Here is a 20,269-nt window from a genome sequence, read left to right as displayed (position 1 = left end):
GCACCAATTCAACTCCCTTTAGGACGGTGCAACCTTTGTATAGAAGGTGTGGATAGAAAGCCTAAAAAAACTATTTACTTAATCTTGAGTTTATCATAATTTTCACACACTCACCAATCCACCCACCCACCCAATTTGAAATTCTCATTTTAACATGCCTATACATCATGCTCTAGAATTTAATAATTCAAAATCTTAAGTTACGCAGCACCATAGTAATCAAATACTGGGGGGAAAATCACATAAAGCAAGATGCATCCTGCCTCAAAAGCATGAATACAAATCGGGGGAGGGGGGGAAAGCTGCATGATAAATTGCAAGAAAGCCAGTACTGAGCTAATGCAGTACAAAAAAGCATTAAGGATTGCAGACCTCTACAATAATGGATGCAGTGTTCTTCCAGAACTGTGAAGAAAGGGCAGACTCGATGCCAACTGATTCTGTTCATATGGTTGAAAGAAAAATATCAGACCAGGTAACAATAATCTGGTTTTGCCTCCTCTCTAGGAAGATCCACTGTTGGCTCACATTCTGTTGGCAGAAAGAGGAGGATGCTAGTGAAACGTCACTTCTGCCAATGAGTAGTGTGAGGCCACCGGCGGAATCAACGGCAGCCCAGTGGGCGCATCAGTGGAGCTGACTGCATCTGCCGGCGCCAACAAGTTGGTGGTTGGGGCAGGTGGTGGGCAGAATGGGGAGGGGAATGGAAGGAATGGGGGAGTTTCTAGGCAGGGAGGAGGGAGGTGGAATGAGGAAGGGAGAGAGTGGATTTGGCGGCACTCCAATGCAGCCAAATCCACTCCCTCTCCGCCACTCTTACTTTGCGATCCTGGGTCAGCAAAAGAGCTGGTGCAGGAGACCTATACAGAAAACAGAGGCCTTCCCCAGAGCAAGTGTACAAAGGTTCACTTATTTCCATTTTTGTAAATGACTGTGCACAACAGCTCAATCTGGGATAGGACTGGGCTGTTACACACATCTCAGGAAATAATATCTGATTGTGTGACGCTGCTGTTCACCTGTACTGCTTTCCATGTGTGAGGGGCACGTTGATTCTCTCCTCCCACCTCAGGTATTCGCATCTTGGATTCTGCGACAGAAGAGCTCCCAGACAGTTGGGACAAGACGGCAGTGATCACGTGAAGAGCTGCTCAGGAGGACTGGCTTTTTATTTTCTATTTTGTCAGCTGCTGCTACAACTTGCTAAAAGCAGCCCTTCCTCAGCTCACTGTGCCCTGGAGCAGCACTGACACGCTTCCATTGCTTCTTCCCTCTCCCACTGTTAACTTTGCATCTCTTCTCAGCTCCCCCACTCTTCTTGCTCTCTGTTTCATTCCTCTTTCACCCTTTGCTCTGTCTCATGTCTAGCTTTTCTTTCATCCCTTCCAATGTCCTATTCTTTCGGGTTCACTCTCCCTGCCCATCCCTACTGTTTGTTTCTCCTTTAACTCTTTATTTCCTTCACTTTTTCCTCATATTTTCTCCCCCCTACTTTACCCCCTACTTTATTCTCTATGACTCCATCACTTCTGTCCCCCTGCACCAACTTGGTTCTTTATTTTCTTTTTCATTGTCCTTTCCACAGGGTTTCTTCCCCCCTTTCTACATTATTACTCATCTTCCTTATTTCCAACGCTTTCACTTTGCTATAAATAACTGCAGCACCTGCTGCCGCCACAGAAGGGAGCATTAACCATGTGGCGCCATGTTTTCAACCATTAAGCAGAAAAGTTGTTCCATGCTTTCAATAATAATTTTTAAAAACAGACAACAGAGAGCCTAAGAACACAATGTTATCACTCTCAACCACAATGAATAAGAGCACCACCCCACCATGCCCTGCAAAGCATCAATTAGAATAAAAACCAATGTGATAACAATCCACCTCACCACACCTGATCATACATCCATAGTAAGTGCAACATCTGCATGAGTTCTGACTCCAGGGTTCTGTAGCAACTCACAAAACTGCTGCAGAATTTCCAATCATGTCTATCATTTGTCTAAACTGCCTCATAATAAGAGGACACTTGGTACCCTGAAACCTCTATTACTGAAAAGTTGGCAAAAGCATTTCTTCCAATCCTAGACCTACTACCACGATCTAATGACATTTCTAGAAGTGCTTGCCATTTATTATTACTCTTATCAGCATTTATATAGCGTGATTCATGGGCATTTATGAAAGTTTTGCATAAGTACTACACAGGCAAAGCTTGAAAAAAGAAGTTTATCTTTGGAAGAAGCCTCATCTGAACGGCAGTAATCCTCTCTAACCATGCTAAATTTACCAAGATCCAAGTGTGCCAAGATCTCAAACTGTATCTAATTTAGCATTAATGGGTCCATATTCACACATGAGAGCTAATTTAATTAATTGCTAAGTGGTGATGATTCTAGGTATTTAAAGCAGTGGGTCCTTATTGTCAGATAGGAGATTGTCTGGAGAGAGACCCACGCTTCTGAGTTCATACAAAGGCACAATATTTTGGATTTCATGTAAATTAATTTCCAGCCCAAAGCCTTCCTCATATTGCCCAAGAATTTCCTTTTGTTCAGAGGTCTCTGGCTGAGGGGTTAAACAAAAAAAAACAAACAAGCAAAAAGATTGTTATCAGCCAATGTAATATGCCTCTCCTCATTAAAAATTTTTGCAAAATAAATTGCTTCTTGAGTCATTTGCTGAAGGTACTATAGAAATGACGAATAAAATTTGCACTCATGGATGCTTCCCCTTCCCAAATTGGGACCACGGTGGGGGATGGTGACAATGATGACAGTTAAAACTCCCCTTCCCTGTGTTGTAGTTTCCCACTCCCACCTCCTAAATGTGGACCCATATGAGAGGTTTCAGAAACTTGGTCCATCATCATTTGCCCTTGAAAATGCAAATGCTTTGAGGAAACATCTCCCAGATCACCTCAATCGAAGCAAATCCTGGCACTTTTTAGAAAAAGGACAGAGATGCTTCTCTACCCAGCACACATTCTGCTTTTCCACAGCAACAATGTGGTTTTAGCTGCCCCCCACAAACCACAGCTGCTGTAAAAACACCACAGTGTAGTGGATGAAGCCATAGTATAGAGGAGCGTAATCAGTGATAAATTGTGTTTCACAAGATGCAGAGGGTCGGTCGGTAAGTGCAGCTTTTATAGATAGCGCTAACATTTGATAGCTCATTTAGTTTGTCAGTTGTCATATTTTTGCAAGGATGCGCTAAAATGTTTCTGGTCATTTACAAGGCGCATCAGCTCGGGTCCTGCTCTGCTTAAGTTCCGAAGCTGTTAGCAGTTAGTTATGCTATACGTACAAATGCAGGATTGCGGAGTATTCCATTAGTGTGGCGCATTCGATATATTTGCGCAAACCTAACTGCCGCAATTAGCAGGTGCAAATTGAAATCTGTTAGTGCACATTTCCTGCTCCATGCATTTTAACACTACGATCAATTAAGCTTCCTTAATTAATTATGGCTTGAAAATATTGCAATGCTCATACTAAATTATAGCTTTGTAACAGCATGGGTGTTTATGCTAAAAAGAGAGTCCATAAGTGAAAAGTATCACCAGAAGAATCACGGCCACGAGAACTAGCAGTAATAATGCCGATCCGTTCACTGACAACAATCTGTCTCTACCAGCAAGTGTCAATTAAATGAGTTCCTCCATTTCCCGTAATACTGCTAATGTGGTTAATTCCTGATGCTTTGGCTACTCTCTGCAAAGGTTGGCAGGAAATGAAGTGCAGCCTTGCAGCTTTACATCATCACTTGCCTTTGTTCCTGAAGAGCTTTCCGTAATAGATATAGGAATTAGCCAGGAACTGACAACAACTATAACATGTCTGCTGTACAATATCAAATCAATCATCCACTATCCTAAAAATACTATTTCAGTTTCTATAAAATCAAATATCCCATGAATGCCTTCGGAAATCCTGCATCAAAACATATTTGTGAGCCATGCCTGCAAGTAGACAGCTTAAGCCAAGCAAACAGAATTTAGTATAAAAACTAACTGCAAACATGCAATTTGAATAGTTTGGGCTATAAGTTACAGTTATCTTGCCAGGGAATCTGGAATACTTAGAAGCAAATTATGCGATCAAACAGATGAAGCTGTCTTACAGTGAGTCAGACCATTGATCTGTCTAGCTCAGTATTGTCTGCAGCAGCTCTCCAGGGCTTCGGGAAGAGGTCTTTCCCGACACTGAGGCAGTGGAGGTATTGGAGGAGAGGAGGAGGATCAGACATACCATCCAATTCACAGACACAATGTACTCCCTGTGGCATTTGGTGGGCCACTGTGAGATACAGGAAGCTTGACTAGATGGGCCTTTGGCCTGATCCAGTAGGGCTCTTCTTATGACACTGTATGTTCAGTGCAGGATTCAGCAGATATTTTGCCCATATCCAGTCACATTCCACAAAACTTAAGAGTTCAGAAAGAACTATATATATATAAAACATTTAGGTATGGGCTAAAAATTTGTGACCTATACAAACAAAGCTTAGTTAGCAACCAAATTCCAACTGGCCCATGATCTACCAAAAGCACATAACTTTGTCATACTATACAACATCTTGTTTTTAATTACTTAAGAAATAACACATTAATATTAATAACACACTAATAATGCATTAATAACAAATATAATTAGATTATATGCCACCTATGGTTTGCCTGGCTCTTATTAATTATAACTTCAGCATGTAGGAAATGACATTCTTTTTTGTGCTATCTCTACTGTAGTGTTTCCTAACCTATCTAAACTAAAGATGAAAGGTCAGATGACCACAGAAGAATAAATACATTTTTAAGCAGCAGCTCCTTTTCAACAATGATGCCTGAATTGCAAACCTATGGAAACTACTGGACAGTGGAACAAATGTTCACACTGAAAGTGTGTGTACATATGTACACACAGAAGCATGCACACATGCACAGCCATGTTGCACTTTCAGGTGGGTGCAATCCATCTGAAAAGCGCTGGTTTTGGAGACAGCTGGTTTTGTGAGGGGGAGAGGTTGTGGTTTTTGGAATGGAGAGAGATGCTGTGTTTTGGAGACTCAGAAGTGATGAGTAAATGAGAGCCAGTTCAGTACTTCATAGAACTGTTCGTGGAACTCACTTCCCCAGGAGATTCACTGTTCCCATTCCCCCCTTTTTGTTATTTTATTCCTTGAAAACCTATTTATTTACTCCTGCCCTTCCTGGTTTTGTTCAGTCTTTGGCTGCTTCTGTCTCTTCCACCTGTGTTGGTTTCTGATGCGCAGTATTGCAGTGGCATAGCTGGAAGGTGTGCTGCCCCGGGGCACACCTTCCAGGGCTGCCCCAACCTGCGCCACCTCCGCACCCCCTCCAAATGTGAACAGCGTTGCACTCCTGTAGTTTCTGGAGGGTGTTCTGAGGCCTGGAGAGGCCATGTGTAGCTTCCCTGAGCCTCAGAACACCTTCTAAGGCCTCTGGAATGGCTAAGAATGTCAAATTCATTATTCCGGCAAAACCGGAAGTGACGTTTTAAGGCCTTAAATATCACTTCCTGTTTTGCCAAAAAATTGGAAGTCATATTTTAAGGCCTTCCAGAGGCATTCTGGAAGGCACTCTGAGCCCCAGGGGTGAGCAGAGAGGGCAGGACCCAGTGGCTGCAGCACAGGCGGAAGAGGACTGCCTGGGGTCCTGTGACCTCTTCCTTAGCTAAACAATACTGTTGTATTGTTGTTTTACTGTTTTTATGATGTGTTGTGTGAGTCCTTTGAGAATGAGGCAAGATAGAAATCTTTTAAAATCAATCAATAACAAACAACTTCCTATGCATATCTAACGTAGCTTCTGAAGTGTTTCAAAGGGTTGAGTTTTATTCAGGGGCAAAAAAGTCTAATAAAAGCCAACATAACAGGATGCAGAAACATTGGAATATCTTATTTTGAGAAATTCAAAGTAGCCAAAATTTCTCAAGTGATAATATCTAGAATTCCTTGCATTCATGTAAATAATTATTTTCCTCCTCCTCCTCTTCCGCTTCCTCCTCATGCTTTAAGGAACCGTACAAACCTTCAGTGGCATCACTAGGGTTCACGTCACCCGGTGCGGGAAGCTAGCGCATCACCCCCCATGCAGTGGGCAGGGCAACAACCCAGTTGGTGGGCGTGGTAATGTACCATCACTCTGCCCCCACTGGTTTTTTGGCTGTACGTTTTGATACAACAAAGATAGAGCACATTCTGCATGAAATTACACATTGATTGATATATAACATGATGGTATTATTCCTCCAAACTGTGATTTTGTCCTCTAGTGGTGTCACACCCCTCCAGGGTGTCAATTTACTAACCCCTTATTGCAGCAGTTCTCAAACTTTTAACACTGGGATCCACTTTTTAGAATGACAATCTGTCCAAGACCCACCAGAAGTTATGTCATGGTGGAAGTGACATCATCAGGCAAATTAAAATAAATAAGTATAAATAATTAAAGTAAAACAAATAATTAAATAAGTAGAAGCCAGCCCTGGTCCACAAAGTGAATTTCCTCTGTAGCCTGCCTGCAATAACAACCCACCTTTAAAATCAGTAAAGTTTTCAGCCCTACCCAGTGCCCAGTTCAATTTAAGAACTTCTGCTTAAACCAGAAAACTGTCAGGATCCACCTGGCTTCGTAAGTCTCAAAAAAGTTCACCTTATCAGCTAAAGCCTCTGTTTTGATCCTTTGGGGGGAGGGAGAGGCTGCCTTCTGGAGCATTTGTTGAGCTCCAGTTCCATCAGATCATGACCATTCACATTCCCCTTTGCCTGGCCTGACCACTAGCCAAGGCATGTTTGCTTACTCATGAGTAAACGCAACCATGAGGCTTCGTGTTGCTTTCCTTAGGGCTCAATACATTCGTCTGCTTGGAGGGAGGGACTTCCTTCTCAGGTGCTTTAGGGGGCTGCATTCACTGGATCAGCACCATTCTGGTGTCATTGGATTCCTCTCAGCCTGCCCTTTCTGACAGACTAAGGCAAGTTCACCTACTCGCAAGTAAATGTGCGATACTGCTCAGTTTCACTTTCCATAGGACTTCATGCATTTTTTGTTCTCTGGTTTTTTGGCCATAACTTTTGATAGAAAGGAGATATTTCACTTTGGCTTTTTGCATTGCATTCTGCTAGACATTCCACATCCGATGGTATATAAACATGATGGTATTACTCCTAACCACCGCAATTTTAGCATGTCATTCTCCCAGTGTGTGCCAGCCCCCCTGTGCGCATCACCTGGTGCAGCCCGCACCATCCACATCCCCCTAGCGACGCCACTGCATACCTTGGTACTCTCAACAGCAATGAAACTAAACATGATACAGCATCATCCCTTAAAAAGCACCAGTGGAAGGTACCACCTTTAACCACATGGGGGCCACCAGTAGTATAGAGGCTTACCAGAATTTCACCATGCAATTATTTCTGGGTTGACAAGAAAAATTAAATACTTGTGGAAACTAAACACCATTATATTACCACTACATTTAAAAGGTTAGAAAAATTTAAAAATCTTACAGATTACCAAGTACTAATGCTTGCCATAAGTAGTGATTTGCCACAAAGGTAACCTTATGCTTGAAAGCAATGTCATAGCTATCTTCCTCTTCCACTGGGCACCTTCTGTTTCTGCTACCAATACATTTTTCAATCATGAGATAATTGCAAATTTTTCTTATAATCTCTGCTTATTCTAGTACTTGATAGTTATTTTCTCTTAATATATCTGGTGCAGGGGTGTCAAACTCATTTCAAACAGAGGGCTGGTTAGCATTCGTGCTGCCTACTGAGGGCCAGAAGTTACATCATTAAGCAGGAAGTGACATCACTAAGCAAATGATGGACAGACATAAGGACTATGTTCTCACATAGAAACTATTAGCTGCAAATGACAGAAGAGGAAATGTGCTAATCTTGTTCATATTTTCAAGATATGAGAGAGCACAATTATCATGTTGGGAGAACCCAGTTATAATGGGGGCCAGATAAATTGTTTCTGTGGGCTGCATTTGGCCCATCAGCCTTAAGTTTGACACTCCTGATCTGATGTGTTTGATCTATAGAATAAACTGGGTCCTACAACAATTACTGGAATATAATTTACTAATCCAAATTATCTGTAATTCCTTCTGTTATAATGTTCGACGCAATACATAATTTTATTTTATCTATGTTTTCCCAGTTTTATTCCATTTTTCCAACCAAAACAGTCCAGAAGGCTCCTTCAGATAACACACAGCACAACCATTTTGTGGGCCTCAACTACCTGTACTTCCATGTCGATATTTTCCTAAGATTTATTCACGCTAACTACAAATTCTCAACTAAAATTTCACTAACTATCAGGCTGGTTGATAAACACACAAGCACAGACAAAAAAATTACAACAGATGCAGACACTATTTGACAACACTCCATTGTGCCACAAATGGGAAATATGAATAGATCATTAGACTACCTGTTTTCCTTGCACTACTGGTTTCTATTCCATGGGTACACATGCACATAAACACCAGGCAAGCGACAACAGACAAAGATAACACACGAGTCTCTAATGTTTCAGCTTTACCTATGACCGTGTCCTTCCATGAGAACCTTTAAGTGATTTGCTTCTGGCACTAGTATTAGCAATCCCACAAACATAGACTGTTGAAAAAAATGTTGCTCAACATTAGAGACAGGTAAAAGATATTCAAAATGATTAGGGTGGCTCTAAACAAAATGTTAGGGGGTTACTTTGAAATACTCATACAACATATAGGAAACATGCATCACATAGTCACTGCTAGTGGTTTATGCCATTTTTGCTAGCTAAAGAAATTAAAATACAAGCTGCTAACTAGTGGAAAGATATGCACATCTAAACATGGCAAAGACATGGACAAGTCTAAAATAAAGAACAGACACTAGCAGCCCAATGACTACTCAGATGTAGGTTCCACTGAGTTCATTTCTTGGTTTACAGCATCTTAAAGAAGATGGTGATCAGAAAGGGTGTATATGTGTGTGGAAGACGGGGTATGTGCTTCTTACAGGACAATCCTATCTGTCCCATGAGTTGACAGAACTTGTGCAGCAGCCGCTGTGATAGCATGCAGGCTGGTGCTGCCAGCGTGAACGGCTGGCAAACAGCGTGAATGGTTTGGGTGCACACCAATGGAGCATTCAGCCCCCACCGCAGCAAGTAAGTTGGTGGAATGGTTCAAGGGGAAGATCAGAGCAGGGATTGGGGCATGTCAAAGGCAGGCTGGGGTGGATATCCGCAAAATTAGCTCCACCAATATCCTATGCCCCTGGCCTCAACATGCTCCTCCTGGAGCCACTCAGATTTATGTCAACTAAGGAGCTGGTGCAGCTCCAGGTGAGCCCACTGGGGACTATGGTGTGGAAGAGTAGGTAAGTAGAAATTTTTTTTACTTACCTCTCTGTCACTTTCTTGTCCCCAGCTGACCCATAGCATGCAGGGGAGGCTGTACCAGCACCACTGCACACTATGGGCAGGCCCAGGACAGGATTGGGCTCTTAATAATACAAAGAGAACATCACTTTCTCCTCTGCATCACACTTTGAAATTAGATAATCCCTATATTAGTTCACAATTTCAATTCTGACATAATGTATTTCTGTCCTGAAAATAAGAGGCATAAAATTTCATCATCATGGATATTTACTCCCACCCCTTTTTTAAATTTATCATGCCATTATTTAAGAAATGTCAGATGAAGTTTAGGTCTACCATGGTTACTAGGGGAGATCAGGTGTCAATTGTCCTGTTTCAATGCACTCAACATGCAAAAGACACATAAGGATTGTGCTAGTATCTATACTGATGATCCCTGCTAGTTCAAAACGGCAGACTGGAGGATTAGAGGAGCCACAGATGGCATCGCTCAAAAAAAAAACAACACTCCTCAGAACTGCCAAAGTTCAAGGCATGTGATTCTTGTTCTGGTCCTGCTTTCTGCATATCCAGTTTAGTCTTCGATCAGGACCAAACTGTACATGACACATCAAGTATGTAAAAGTCTTCAGATGACGGTTTTGTGCTTTTTTTTTTTTTTTAATGAAAAGCACCTCTGAGATACCTCTGTCTTTCACCCAGAAGATGGAAAAGCAGGATGGTTGGATCTGTTTTTTTGGCTCTGTTTTGTGTAGAAAAGTTGCCATTAGGGAAAGGATTAAGCAGTCTCTCTCTCTCCCCCCCCCCTTCTGCCATTCCTCCACTCAAACTGGTTGCATCTCATGTCTGCATTCAAGATATTACTATACATTAACCACTGTGTAATATCTATGTTGCAGACAGATTTCTAAACTCCTTCAGTGTGCAGGAAACAAAGGAGGGATCAGCTGTGTAGATAGGTGTAGCCAGAGGAATCTAAATAAAGACAACAGGCATGCTGCAAACTAATTATGTACATCCTATACATTCAGCTTGCGGACTGTTTTGCTTCTCGCACCTTTTGCTTTTGTTCTTGTTAGTGTCGGCACATTCTCACTATAGGTGGCTGTGTAAGAACTCTAGGAATTTGCATAGTTGTGATGGTGCCATGCAGCACAGAGATGGCTGGAAGGTGCAGAATCTGTTGGCATATGTATCACCTTCCTTTAAAAACAAAAAACCCCAGAGCTCTTACGGTTCTGCAAAACTCAAGAACTAGACTGCTTACTCGGGATTCAGCAACCCAAAGTAATGGGTGCCGTAAATTCTTTAGCAGCTCCCAAGATCCCACAATCATTTATTTCAGCCTCCCCTTACACGTATTGCCTTCACTGCATCCTACCACTTCCATCACCTCCCTTGCCACCAATTATACCACATTCTGCATAATCCTCGCCTTGCCCTGGAATAAAAAAAAATGTTGCAAACATGCTTAATGTATGTTGACCTCAGAACTATCTATGCTTTCTGATCATGGAATTTGGCCTTTTTGAATAAAATGTCGACATCTGCACTCATTCAGTGTGTGAGCTAGGACATGATGGAGCAAGTGAGGCTCTTTCAATAGTTTTGCATCATACTGAATGCTACTCTTAGACGAGCTCCCCTCTCCAGATACAAATGTGGAGGTCTTCAGAGCAGAAATTATCTTGGATGTTCTTGTAGTGAACAATGTGCATATTAGCAGAATTAGCACCTTAAAATGACAGAGGTTTAATTTAGGAAGTTAGCAAAGATTGCAGACTAGCCAGCCCTAAGTAGAATATGTGATGATTTAACTTTCTTTACTTCTTTACTTCAGGCCATTCAGATGAATCTCAATCACATACAGTGCAGGGCCTGCTCAACTTTTTTTTCTTGAGCAGACTTTCCAGGAAGTGTTTTGTGGACTGTCTGTATGCCTGATGAGAACTGCCCGCATGCCTCATTTTAAATGCTAATCAGCTGGTTGCCAGGCAGATGTGTCCAGCTCTGGTGCACTGGTATACCTGAGGGGTCAGGAGGACAAGTGCTCCAGGGTACCACATGGCAGGGGCTGAGCCATGACCCTCTCCCCCACCACCCATTTTTTCGCCCTTAAGGCCCTTTACAGGACTTTTTAGGCTTTTAAGGACCCCTTTGGGTCCTTTTTAGGCTTTCTGGAGGCCTTAGCAGGCTTACCAGGGGCTGGGGATGCCAAGGGCACTCTCTTTGGTCCTGATAAGGTCTAAAAATGTCACTTTTGTCACATTTTTAGGCCTGGGGGTGGCATTTTGCAGTGCTGGCCTCAGGTGGCACAGGGGCCAGGATCACAGTTGCTTTGGTGCATGATGTCATTCCTGCCTTGCCTTGCTCAAACTGGTTTATCACAAGTATCCCCTCTTATTCACTGGTGATTGGCTTGCATCATAAAGGGGGTGGATACCCTCTTACCCTAAAGGCTTTTATCAGTTCATTGGCCAAGCTCTAAAGCCTAGGAGTTTCAGGGCCAATTCAAACAATATGAACACCAGAACCCTTCAAAACACATGGGGGAGGAACATTTGCACACATGTGAGGGACTTCTTCCCTCTAACTGGCATGCCATTATTCTGCTGCATAATCATGTGAGGGCAGCTTGTCCTCACATGATTATGACCGCATCACAAACAGTTTAAATACTACTTGAACATTTAAACTTTAAACTGCAGTTCCAGTCATATTTAAAACAGCACAGTTCAGGCCATTCAGATGAATCTCCTCCAAGCAATGAGCCAGTGGAATGACAAGACACTGGGTGATGGGAGATGTGCACGTACTTGCCCTTTCCCCACAGGTGATTCCAAGTTACCAATGGACCTGTAATCTGTACCAGCCCTCAGACTGGTTTAGCTTCCTAATGCAGTCTGCTGACATGGGATAAAAGATCCTGTTTTACAGGATTCTGGACAATATATGCTTGGGACAATGTTGGCAAGCTGCCTGCCTCTTAGATCACTGATATAGCTTAGAAACACAATTTAATTCCTAGAACTCTGCAGCTTAAGTAAGCATGCATGCCCTATCCCTCAGAGCAGAGAGTTTTTTTAAAAAGATCTCATTTTCATCTATTCTTGAATTTGAAATGAGCTAATTGCCTAACAATAAGCCTATTATAAATACTACATTAATGTCCTAATGGATTTAACACAGCTTCTCCCTAATTTTTTGTATCATTCTGTTGTACTACGCAGAACCTCTAAACAAATTTTTTTTAAAAATTATAGGAGAAACTGAGGCACGTTCAGGGAGTTGGAGAGGCAGTAGTTGACCATCGCTTTGTGACTTTAAGGACATATATATTAACCAGAGAACCAACCAAGGTTGTTAAACTTCTTTTATGGCCACATCTCATCTTACCTTGTATGCAGCTTGCCTCATGAACTGCTTTGCAGGTTGCTTCCAGATAGCTGGCACTGTGATAACCCATCGTACATCAGAGTTTTCAAACTCTGATCCTGCTTGATCACCCAGTTCCTGGAAAAAATGAAAGCAGACAAGTGGCAGTGAGGTTTCAAATCAATGACAGCTGGTTCCAAAAAATGATATTTTCTACTGGCTCCTGAGAAAATAAGTTGCACTTTTCATTATTCTTAATGTTAAGTCTATGGCAGCATGTTCAAATCACTGACAGACATCTTAAGAACGCATAGAATGTCAGAACCGGGTTTTGGTTACATCTTGCCAAGAAAGCCAACAGAAAAGTGAGAAATCAGGAAGGAAAAGTTTTTCTCCAGTTCAAACACAAAATCTGGCAACAATGTATACAACATCCGGACTTCATGATGAAGGTACAGCCTGCTCTAAATGGATTCTATTAAGCATTCAGGCTAAAAAAAATTTGCTGGTTTACGAGAAACCATATTCTACACATTTTATTTATTTCAAGTAAGTGCTAACATTCTTCAGCGACTGAATGGCCATTCAGTCATTCAACATTCTTTCTTGACTTCACAGGTGAGGATGGGCAGTGGCTTCTCGTCTGTTGGAGAGGGACACCTTGGGACAGGCGTAGTGGATTGGTATAGCTCTGTGTAGAAGTTCGCAGTGATGTGTTCTACGTCTGCTCTTGCGGTTCTCGGTCTTCCGGTGCTATCCTTCAGGCAGGTGGTAACAAGTTGTTGGTCAGTAAGGTCTCTTCGACAGCGTTTCAGACTACCTCGCTGAGCAGCAGTTGAAAGGAGTTTCTTCTTCCGGTACTCAGCAATGGATTCTTTAACAGCAACATGGCAGGCCTTGTGACGGAATCTCTGTGGACCTCCTCAGAGCAGGAGATGAAAGCATCCACAAACTGCTGGCCTTTCACTTTAACTCCTACCTTGAGATTGGGAATATCCCCAAGCAATGGAAAAACTCAGAGACGGTCCTGATCCACAAGAAGGGTGACAAAGAAGATGTCGGCAACTACCAGCCAATTGCTTTGCTATGAATCCCCTACAAAGATTTTACCAAGATCATCCTGAACCGACTGGAGTCAACACTGGACACATACCAGCCAGTGGAACAAGCCGGCTTCTGAAAGGGCTTCTGCTGCATGGATCATATCCACACTATTACCCAGCTGATCAAGCAATGCCAAGAGTACAAGATGCCGCTTATGCTGATGTTCGTGGACCACAAAAAGGCCTTCGACTCAGCAGAAGTCAACGCCGTCCTCAACACTCTCCTGCACGCCAGAATGGACCCGTCATACATCAACATCCTAGAACAATGCAACACCGGGACATCAACAACCATCCAATTGTTTGACCGCAAGCTGAGCATCCCCATTGAAAAAGGAGTCTGACATAGTGACACCATCTCCCCGAAGCTCTTTACCTCAGCTCTTCAGTATGCCATGAGCCAACTTGATTGGGACCATAAGGGTCTGTTGATCAATGGAAAGAAGCTCTCAAAACTGCGGTTCGCAGACAACATCGTGCTTATCAGCAACAATACAATGGAGATGAACGAGATGCTGAATGAGCTGAATAAAGTAGGCAAAGCTTGGAGACGAATATGAATAAAACTCAGACGATGACCAACCAATGGTGTGACAACAGCAACATGCAACTCTGTGGTGCCACCCTGAATAAAGTTGACAGCTACATCTACTTGGGACGTGAAGTGAACATGGCCAACGATCTAATGATGGAGATTGGGAGACGAAGGAAAGCTGCGAGGGCTGCCATGGGATTAATCCGAGAAGTCACCAGTCAGATCCAGGATCCACAACTGGGAGCCCACCTGTTTGACTCCATAGTACTTCCGGCTTTTTGCTATGCCACAGAAACATGGGCCGATAACAAGACCATAGTTACTGCCATGCGAACCACCCACCGGGCACTTGAAAGATGCCTCCTCAGAATGAACCGCTGAAAGCAATGGCAACATGTCTCAGAAGTCAAGAACTCCAGCAAGAATCCAAGATCCGCGACCCACTCAAGTACATGGCTTCTGCAAAGCACAGATGGGCAGGACACGTCATCTGCTGAACAGACGACTGATGGAGCACCAGAATCATGCACTGGATCCCATACCATGTCAAAAGAACCCGCGGCCGACCAGCTAATCGCTGGTCAGATACCTTTTCCAGGTCATTTAAACCACAGGGACTGCCGCACTGGACGACAGTCGCACTAGACCGAAAAACATGGAGCGAGTGTAGGCCACATTGGAAAGATTGCCAATGAGGATGGACCATCAACATATCAATGTAAGTGTTAACATCTTTAATGGCCGAATTGTAATGGGGCCTGGTAGTAGTGAAATGCATGGTCCGCTGGTGCTGACTGTTGTAAAGCAGCCAGTGCTAGTGGGAAGACCTGAGCCTTCCCGTGTGCTCCAGAGCAGGTGGAAGAAGCTGCTGAGAGAGGTAAAGTGATGGGAGAGGCAGGGTGGCGTGGAACAGGGCTGCAACAGGATATGGGTGGATATGGTCTGGATTCAGCTATCAAATCCTAACTCCCTTCCTGAACCCAATCCTGCAATTTAGCTAGCACAGTTCCATGTAGACTCCCTTGTGCTGTAGAAGCTTACTTCCAGGTAAAGGATTTGTTGTTCCCTTACCCAGAAGAGTCCTTTGCAACAGCCCCCCACAGGATGCAGTGGTAGCCATTTTAGCACCGCTACATCATTTCATATGTTTCTGCTCAAACATACTGTCTGTTGGCTTGCCACCTAGAGAAGATGGGCTTCACCATATCACGGTCTCTGTTCTCCTGTTCCTTTAATGTACTAATCTGTCCAGAGTTGCATATGATTCTAGCTTTTTAAGGGAAAGACATAGTCAATGTGTCTCCGAAGATTATTTGGCAATATAAAGGGGTTTGGAAAAAGATGTAAGGAACTGCATTATACAGAGTCAAAGAAAGTTCATCCAACACGAGTCTACTCTGACTGGTTCTCCAGAGTCCCAAACAAAGATTTTTTACAGTATTCAAAACTGAAATCCTTTAACCTGAGATGTCATGGCTCAGGTTTCTTTGGCTGAGAAATCCAGGTTGCACTTACCTGTAATTGATATTTGTTGAGTGGCTCTGTACGATTTCCAATGTGGGAACTGAACAGAGGCCACCAAGATGAAGATTATCTTGATGAACTTACTGCTTGTAAGCAAAAGGAGGCATTCACTACCATCCTTTTTCAGACTATGGAAATCATGGTTATTGACGGGTATTTACCCAATGCTGTGTTTAAATTAGACTCTCCATTTGTGGAATCAATATGGTGGAAACCTCCTGTATTATGTATTTGTTCTGCCCTCTGCGTTACAGGAGCCCCAAGAAGAACAGGCTTCTCCCTTCTTTAGACAGAACGGCCAATAGAGCTATTTTGTTATAAAATTAGGTTTCTACAGGATGATATACACAAGCCAACAACCACTAAAAAAGTGCAAAGAATCATAACGTTGTCAAAATGAGCATTAAAACCTGAAAACATAAGAAGAGCCCACTGGATCAGGCCAAAAACCCATCTAGACCAGCTTCCTGAATCTCACCGTGGCCCACCAGATGCCTCAGGGAGTACACAAGACAACAAGAGATCTGCATCCCCTGCATCTGGCATTCTGAGGTAGCCTAAAATCAGGAAATTGCACATACCTATCATGGCTTGTACCCTGTGATGGACTTTTGCTGCAGAAACTTTTCCAGTCCCCTTTTAAAGGCATCTAGGACAGATGCCATCACCATAACCCGTAGCAAGGAGTTCCACAGACTAATTACACGCTGGGTAAAGAAATGTTTTCTTTTATCTGTTCTAACTCTTCCAACATTCAATTTTAGTGGATGTCCCCTGGTTGTGGTGTTGTGTGAGAGGGAATCCTGCCCATTCTAGCCATCCTCTGCATAGTTTTGTATGTCTCAATCATATACCCCCTTAGGCTCCTTTTTTCTACAGACTGAAGAGCCCCAAATGCTGTAGCCTCTTTTTCCTGCACCTTTTACATTTCCACTATATCCTTTTTGAGATGTGGCGACCAGAACTGGACACAATATTCCAGGTGCGGCCTTACCATCAATTTGTACAATGACATAATATTATGTTTTATTCTCAATCCCTTTTCTAATGATCCCAAGTATGAAATTAGCTTTCTTCACCGCCGTCGCACATTGGGTCAACACTTTCGTCGAGCTGTTCACTAGCTGTTCACTAGCACCCCAACATCTTTCTTCTGCTCTGTTACAGACAGCTCTGACCCTATTAGCCTATATGTGAAGTTTTGATTTTTTGCCCCATTGTGTGTTGCTATAGCAATTGTTTGTAAGAAATTTGAGTGTGCTTTGTTCTGGATAGCTGTCCCTACTTATATATGCTCATAATTGTATATGCTGCTGAGTGTTTTGGTAAAAACAATAAAATTGACTGATTTTGAACTGAATATGCCCAGGACCAAACTTAAGACATTCTACCACAGAGCTAAGGACTGTAGAAACTCATGTCACTTCTGACTATAGCATGCAGAGAAAAATGATAATAATCAACAATAATAAACCTATTCTAAATAAACAAAAAAGTAGGTTAAGTTAGTAACAAACAGACAGTTTAACTTGTATAAGTAGACCCTTTACAACAACTTTACCTTGTTGGCAACCTTCAGTCTCGAGAGACTATGGTATCGCGCTCTGAAAGGTGGTTTTGGAACATCTTCTAGTGTGGCTGAAATGGCCAATTCGGGAGTGACAATCCCTTCCACAACGGGAGCAAGTGCAGTCTGTCCCTGGTCTGTCTCCCTGGCTATGGGCCTTCCTTCTTTGTCTCTTAGCCTCAGACTGTTGGCCAAGTGTCTCTTCAAACTGGGAAAGGCCATGTTGCACAGCCTGCCTCCAAGCGGGCCGCTCAGAGGCCAGGGTTTCCCACTTGTTGAGGTCCATCCCTAAGGCCTTCAGATCCCTCTTGCAGATGTCCTTGTATCGCAGCTGTGGTCTACCTGTAGGGCGCTTTCCTTGCACGAGTTCTCCATAGAGGAGATCCTTTGGGAACCGGCCATCATCCATTCTCACGACATGACCGAGCCAACGCAGGCGTCTCTGTTTCAGCAGTGCATACATGCTAGGGATTCCAGCACATTCCAGGACTGTGTTGTTAGGAACTTTGTCCTGCCAGGTGATGCCGAGAATGCGTCGGAGGCAGCGCATGTGGAAAGCGTTCAGTTTCCTCTCCTGTTGTGAGCGAAGAGTCCATGACTCGCTGCAGTACAGAAGTGTACTCAGGACACAAGCTCTGTAGACCTGGATCTTGGTATGTTCCGTCAGCTTCTTGTTGGACCAGACTCACTTTGTGAGTCTGGAAAACGTGGTAGCTGCTTTACCGATGAATTTGTTTAGCTCAGTATCGAGAGAAAGAGTGTCAGAGATCGTTGAGCCAAGGTACACAAAGTCATGGACAACCTCCAGTTCATGCGCAGAGATTGTAATGCAGGGAGGTGAGTCCACATCCTGAACCATGACCTGTGTTTTCTTCAGGCTGATTGTCAGTCCAAAATCTTGGCAGGCCTTGCTAAAACGATCCATGAGCTGCTGGAGATCTTTGGCAGAGTGGGTAGTGACAGCTGCATCGTCGTCAAAGAGGAAGTCACGCAGACATTCCAGCTGGACTTTGGACTTTGTTCTCAGTCTGGAGAGGTTGAAGAGCTTTCCGTCTGATCTGGTCCGGAGATAGATGCCTTCTGTTGCGGTTCCAAAGGCCTGCTTCAGCAGGACAGCGAAGAAAATCCCAAACAAGGTTGGTGCAAAAACACAGCCCTGCTTCACGCCGCTTCGGATGTCAAAGGGGTCTGATGTGGAGCCATCGAAGACAACAGTGCCCTTCATGTCCTTGTGGAAGGACTGGATGATGCTGAGAAGCCTGGGTGGACATCCAATCTTGGTGAGAATCTTGAAGAGGCCATCCCTGCTGACCAGGTCGAAGGCCTTCGTGAGATCTATGAAGGCTATAAAGAGTGGCTGTCACTGTTCCCTGCATTTCTCCTGCAGTTGTCTAAGGGAGAATACCATATCAGTGGTGGACCTGTTGGCTCGGAATCCGCACTGTGATTCTGGATAAATGCTCTCTGCAAGTACCTGGAGCCTCTTTAGTGCAACTCGGGCAAACAACTTTCCTACAACACTAAGGAGAGAGATGCCACGGTAGTTATTGCAGTCACCCCTGTCACCTTTGTTCTTGTACAGCGTGATGATGTTTGCATCCCTCATGTCTTGAGGTACTCCACCTTCTCTCCAGCAGAGACAGAGGATTTCATGCAGCTCAGTGACAATGATCTCTTTGCAGCACTTTAGGACTTCAGCAGGGATGCTGTCTTTTCCAGGTGCCTTGCCAAAGGCAAGGGAGTCCAGGGCCACGTGAAGTTCTTCTAGGGTTGGTTCACTGTCAAGCTCCTCCAGCACAGGCAGGCACTCAATGTTGTTCAGCGCTTCTTCGGTGACTACATTTTCTCTGGAATATAGCTCAGAGTAGTGCTGCACCCAGCGTTCCATCTGCTGCGTCCGACCCTGGATGACCTCGCCTGTGGCAGACTTCAGAGGGGCAATTTTCTTCTGTGTTGGACCTAGGGCCTGCTTGATACCATCATACATCCCCTTGATGTATCCCCTTGATGTATCCCCTTGATGTAACAACTTTACCTACTGTAAGTAAAATATAGTTGGCTCTCCAAATCTGGATTCTGAACACTGGGATAGTGTGGTACTGAAATACAGTTACTGAGAAGTACAACACCAACAACCTGTAAATAACTGAAGTTTCACTTGCAACCAGATCCTTTATTCAACATGCCTTATACTTGACATTTTGGAAAAGGAAAATCGATTTGTCTGCATGTCACAAGTCCACTCTTTTTTAAGGGTCTATGCTGAAACTAGAAAAGGATCACCAAAAAGAGTTCACAAGGTTTGTTCCTCCACTCCCTTATCAGAAGGGCTGAGAACCACATGGCTGTCTGCCCTGTGTCCAGGAGGAAGAGACATAGAGATAGGCTGGTTATTGGAGCACAGGTCAATAGCTGCTGATTAAATTGAGTGGTTGCCGATTTTAAATGTCACACCTTTGTTCTCCCATCGGGAAGGGAACCAGAGAGAAGACTGGCCAGCCTGGGAGGACACTGAATGGGAGAACTCCTCCTGACAATTAAGGACCAAACAAAATGCTACTTTAAAGCCACCTTTAACAGATAGGTTTAGTACAGGAAAGGGCTACAATCTGGAAAGAAAATAAGCTGGAGCTGGGCCAGGCCAACCACACAGCTCTGGAAGCTCTTGAGCAGATTGTGACAGTAGTGGCTCAGGATCATGACAGGGTCCAAGGGAGAACCCCAAACGTCCACTCCACAGTACCAA

General features: G+C 43.6%; 1 protein-coding gene across 2 annotated transcripts in view; it reads right to left on the bottom strand.

The window, feature by feature from the left end:
* HSPA12A (heat shock protein family A (Hsp70) member 12A) overlaps positions 1-20,269 on the bottom strand; it is a 65,590-nt gene that overhangs the window by 18,839 nt on the left and 26,482 nt on the right. For both annotated transcript variants that reach the window (XM_066620189.1, XM_066620190.1), the window contains exon 6: positions 12,816-12,932. In XM_066620189.1, coding sequence (XP_066476286.1) covers positions 12,816-12,932 — 117 coding nt within the window. The remainder of the gene's footprint in view (positions 1-12,815; positions 12,933-20,269) is intronic.

Source organism: Tiliqua scincoides, chromosome 3 (genome assembly GCF_035046505.1).
Source record: "Tiliqua scincoides isolate rTilSci1 chromosome 3, rTilSci1.hap2, whole genome shotgun sequence".
NCBI classification, from domain to species: Eukaryota; Metazoa; Chordata; class Lepidosauria; order Squamata; family Scincidae; genus Tiliqua; species Tiliqua scincoides.
This window is presented reverse-complemented; position numbering and strand designations above follow the sequence as displayed.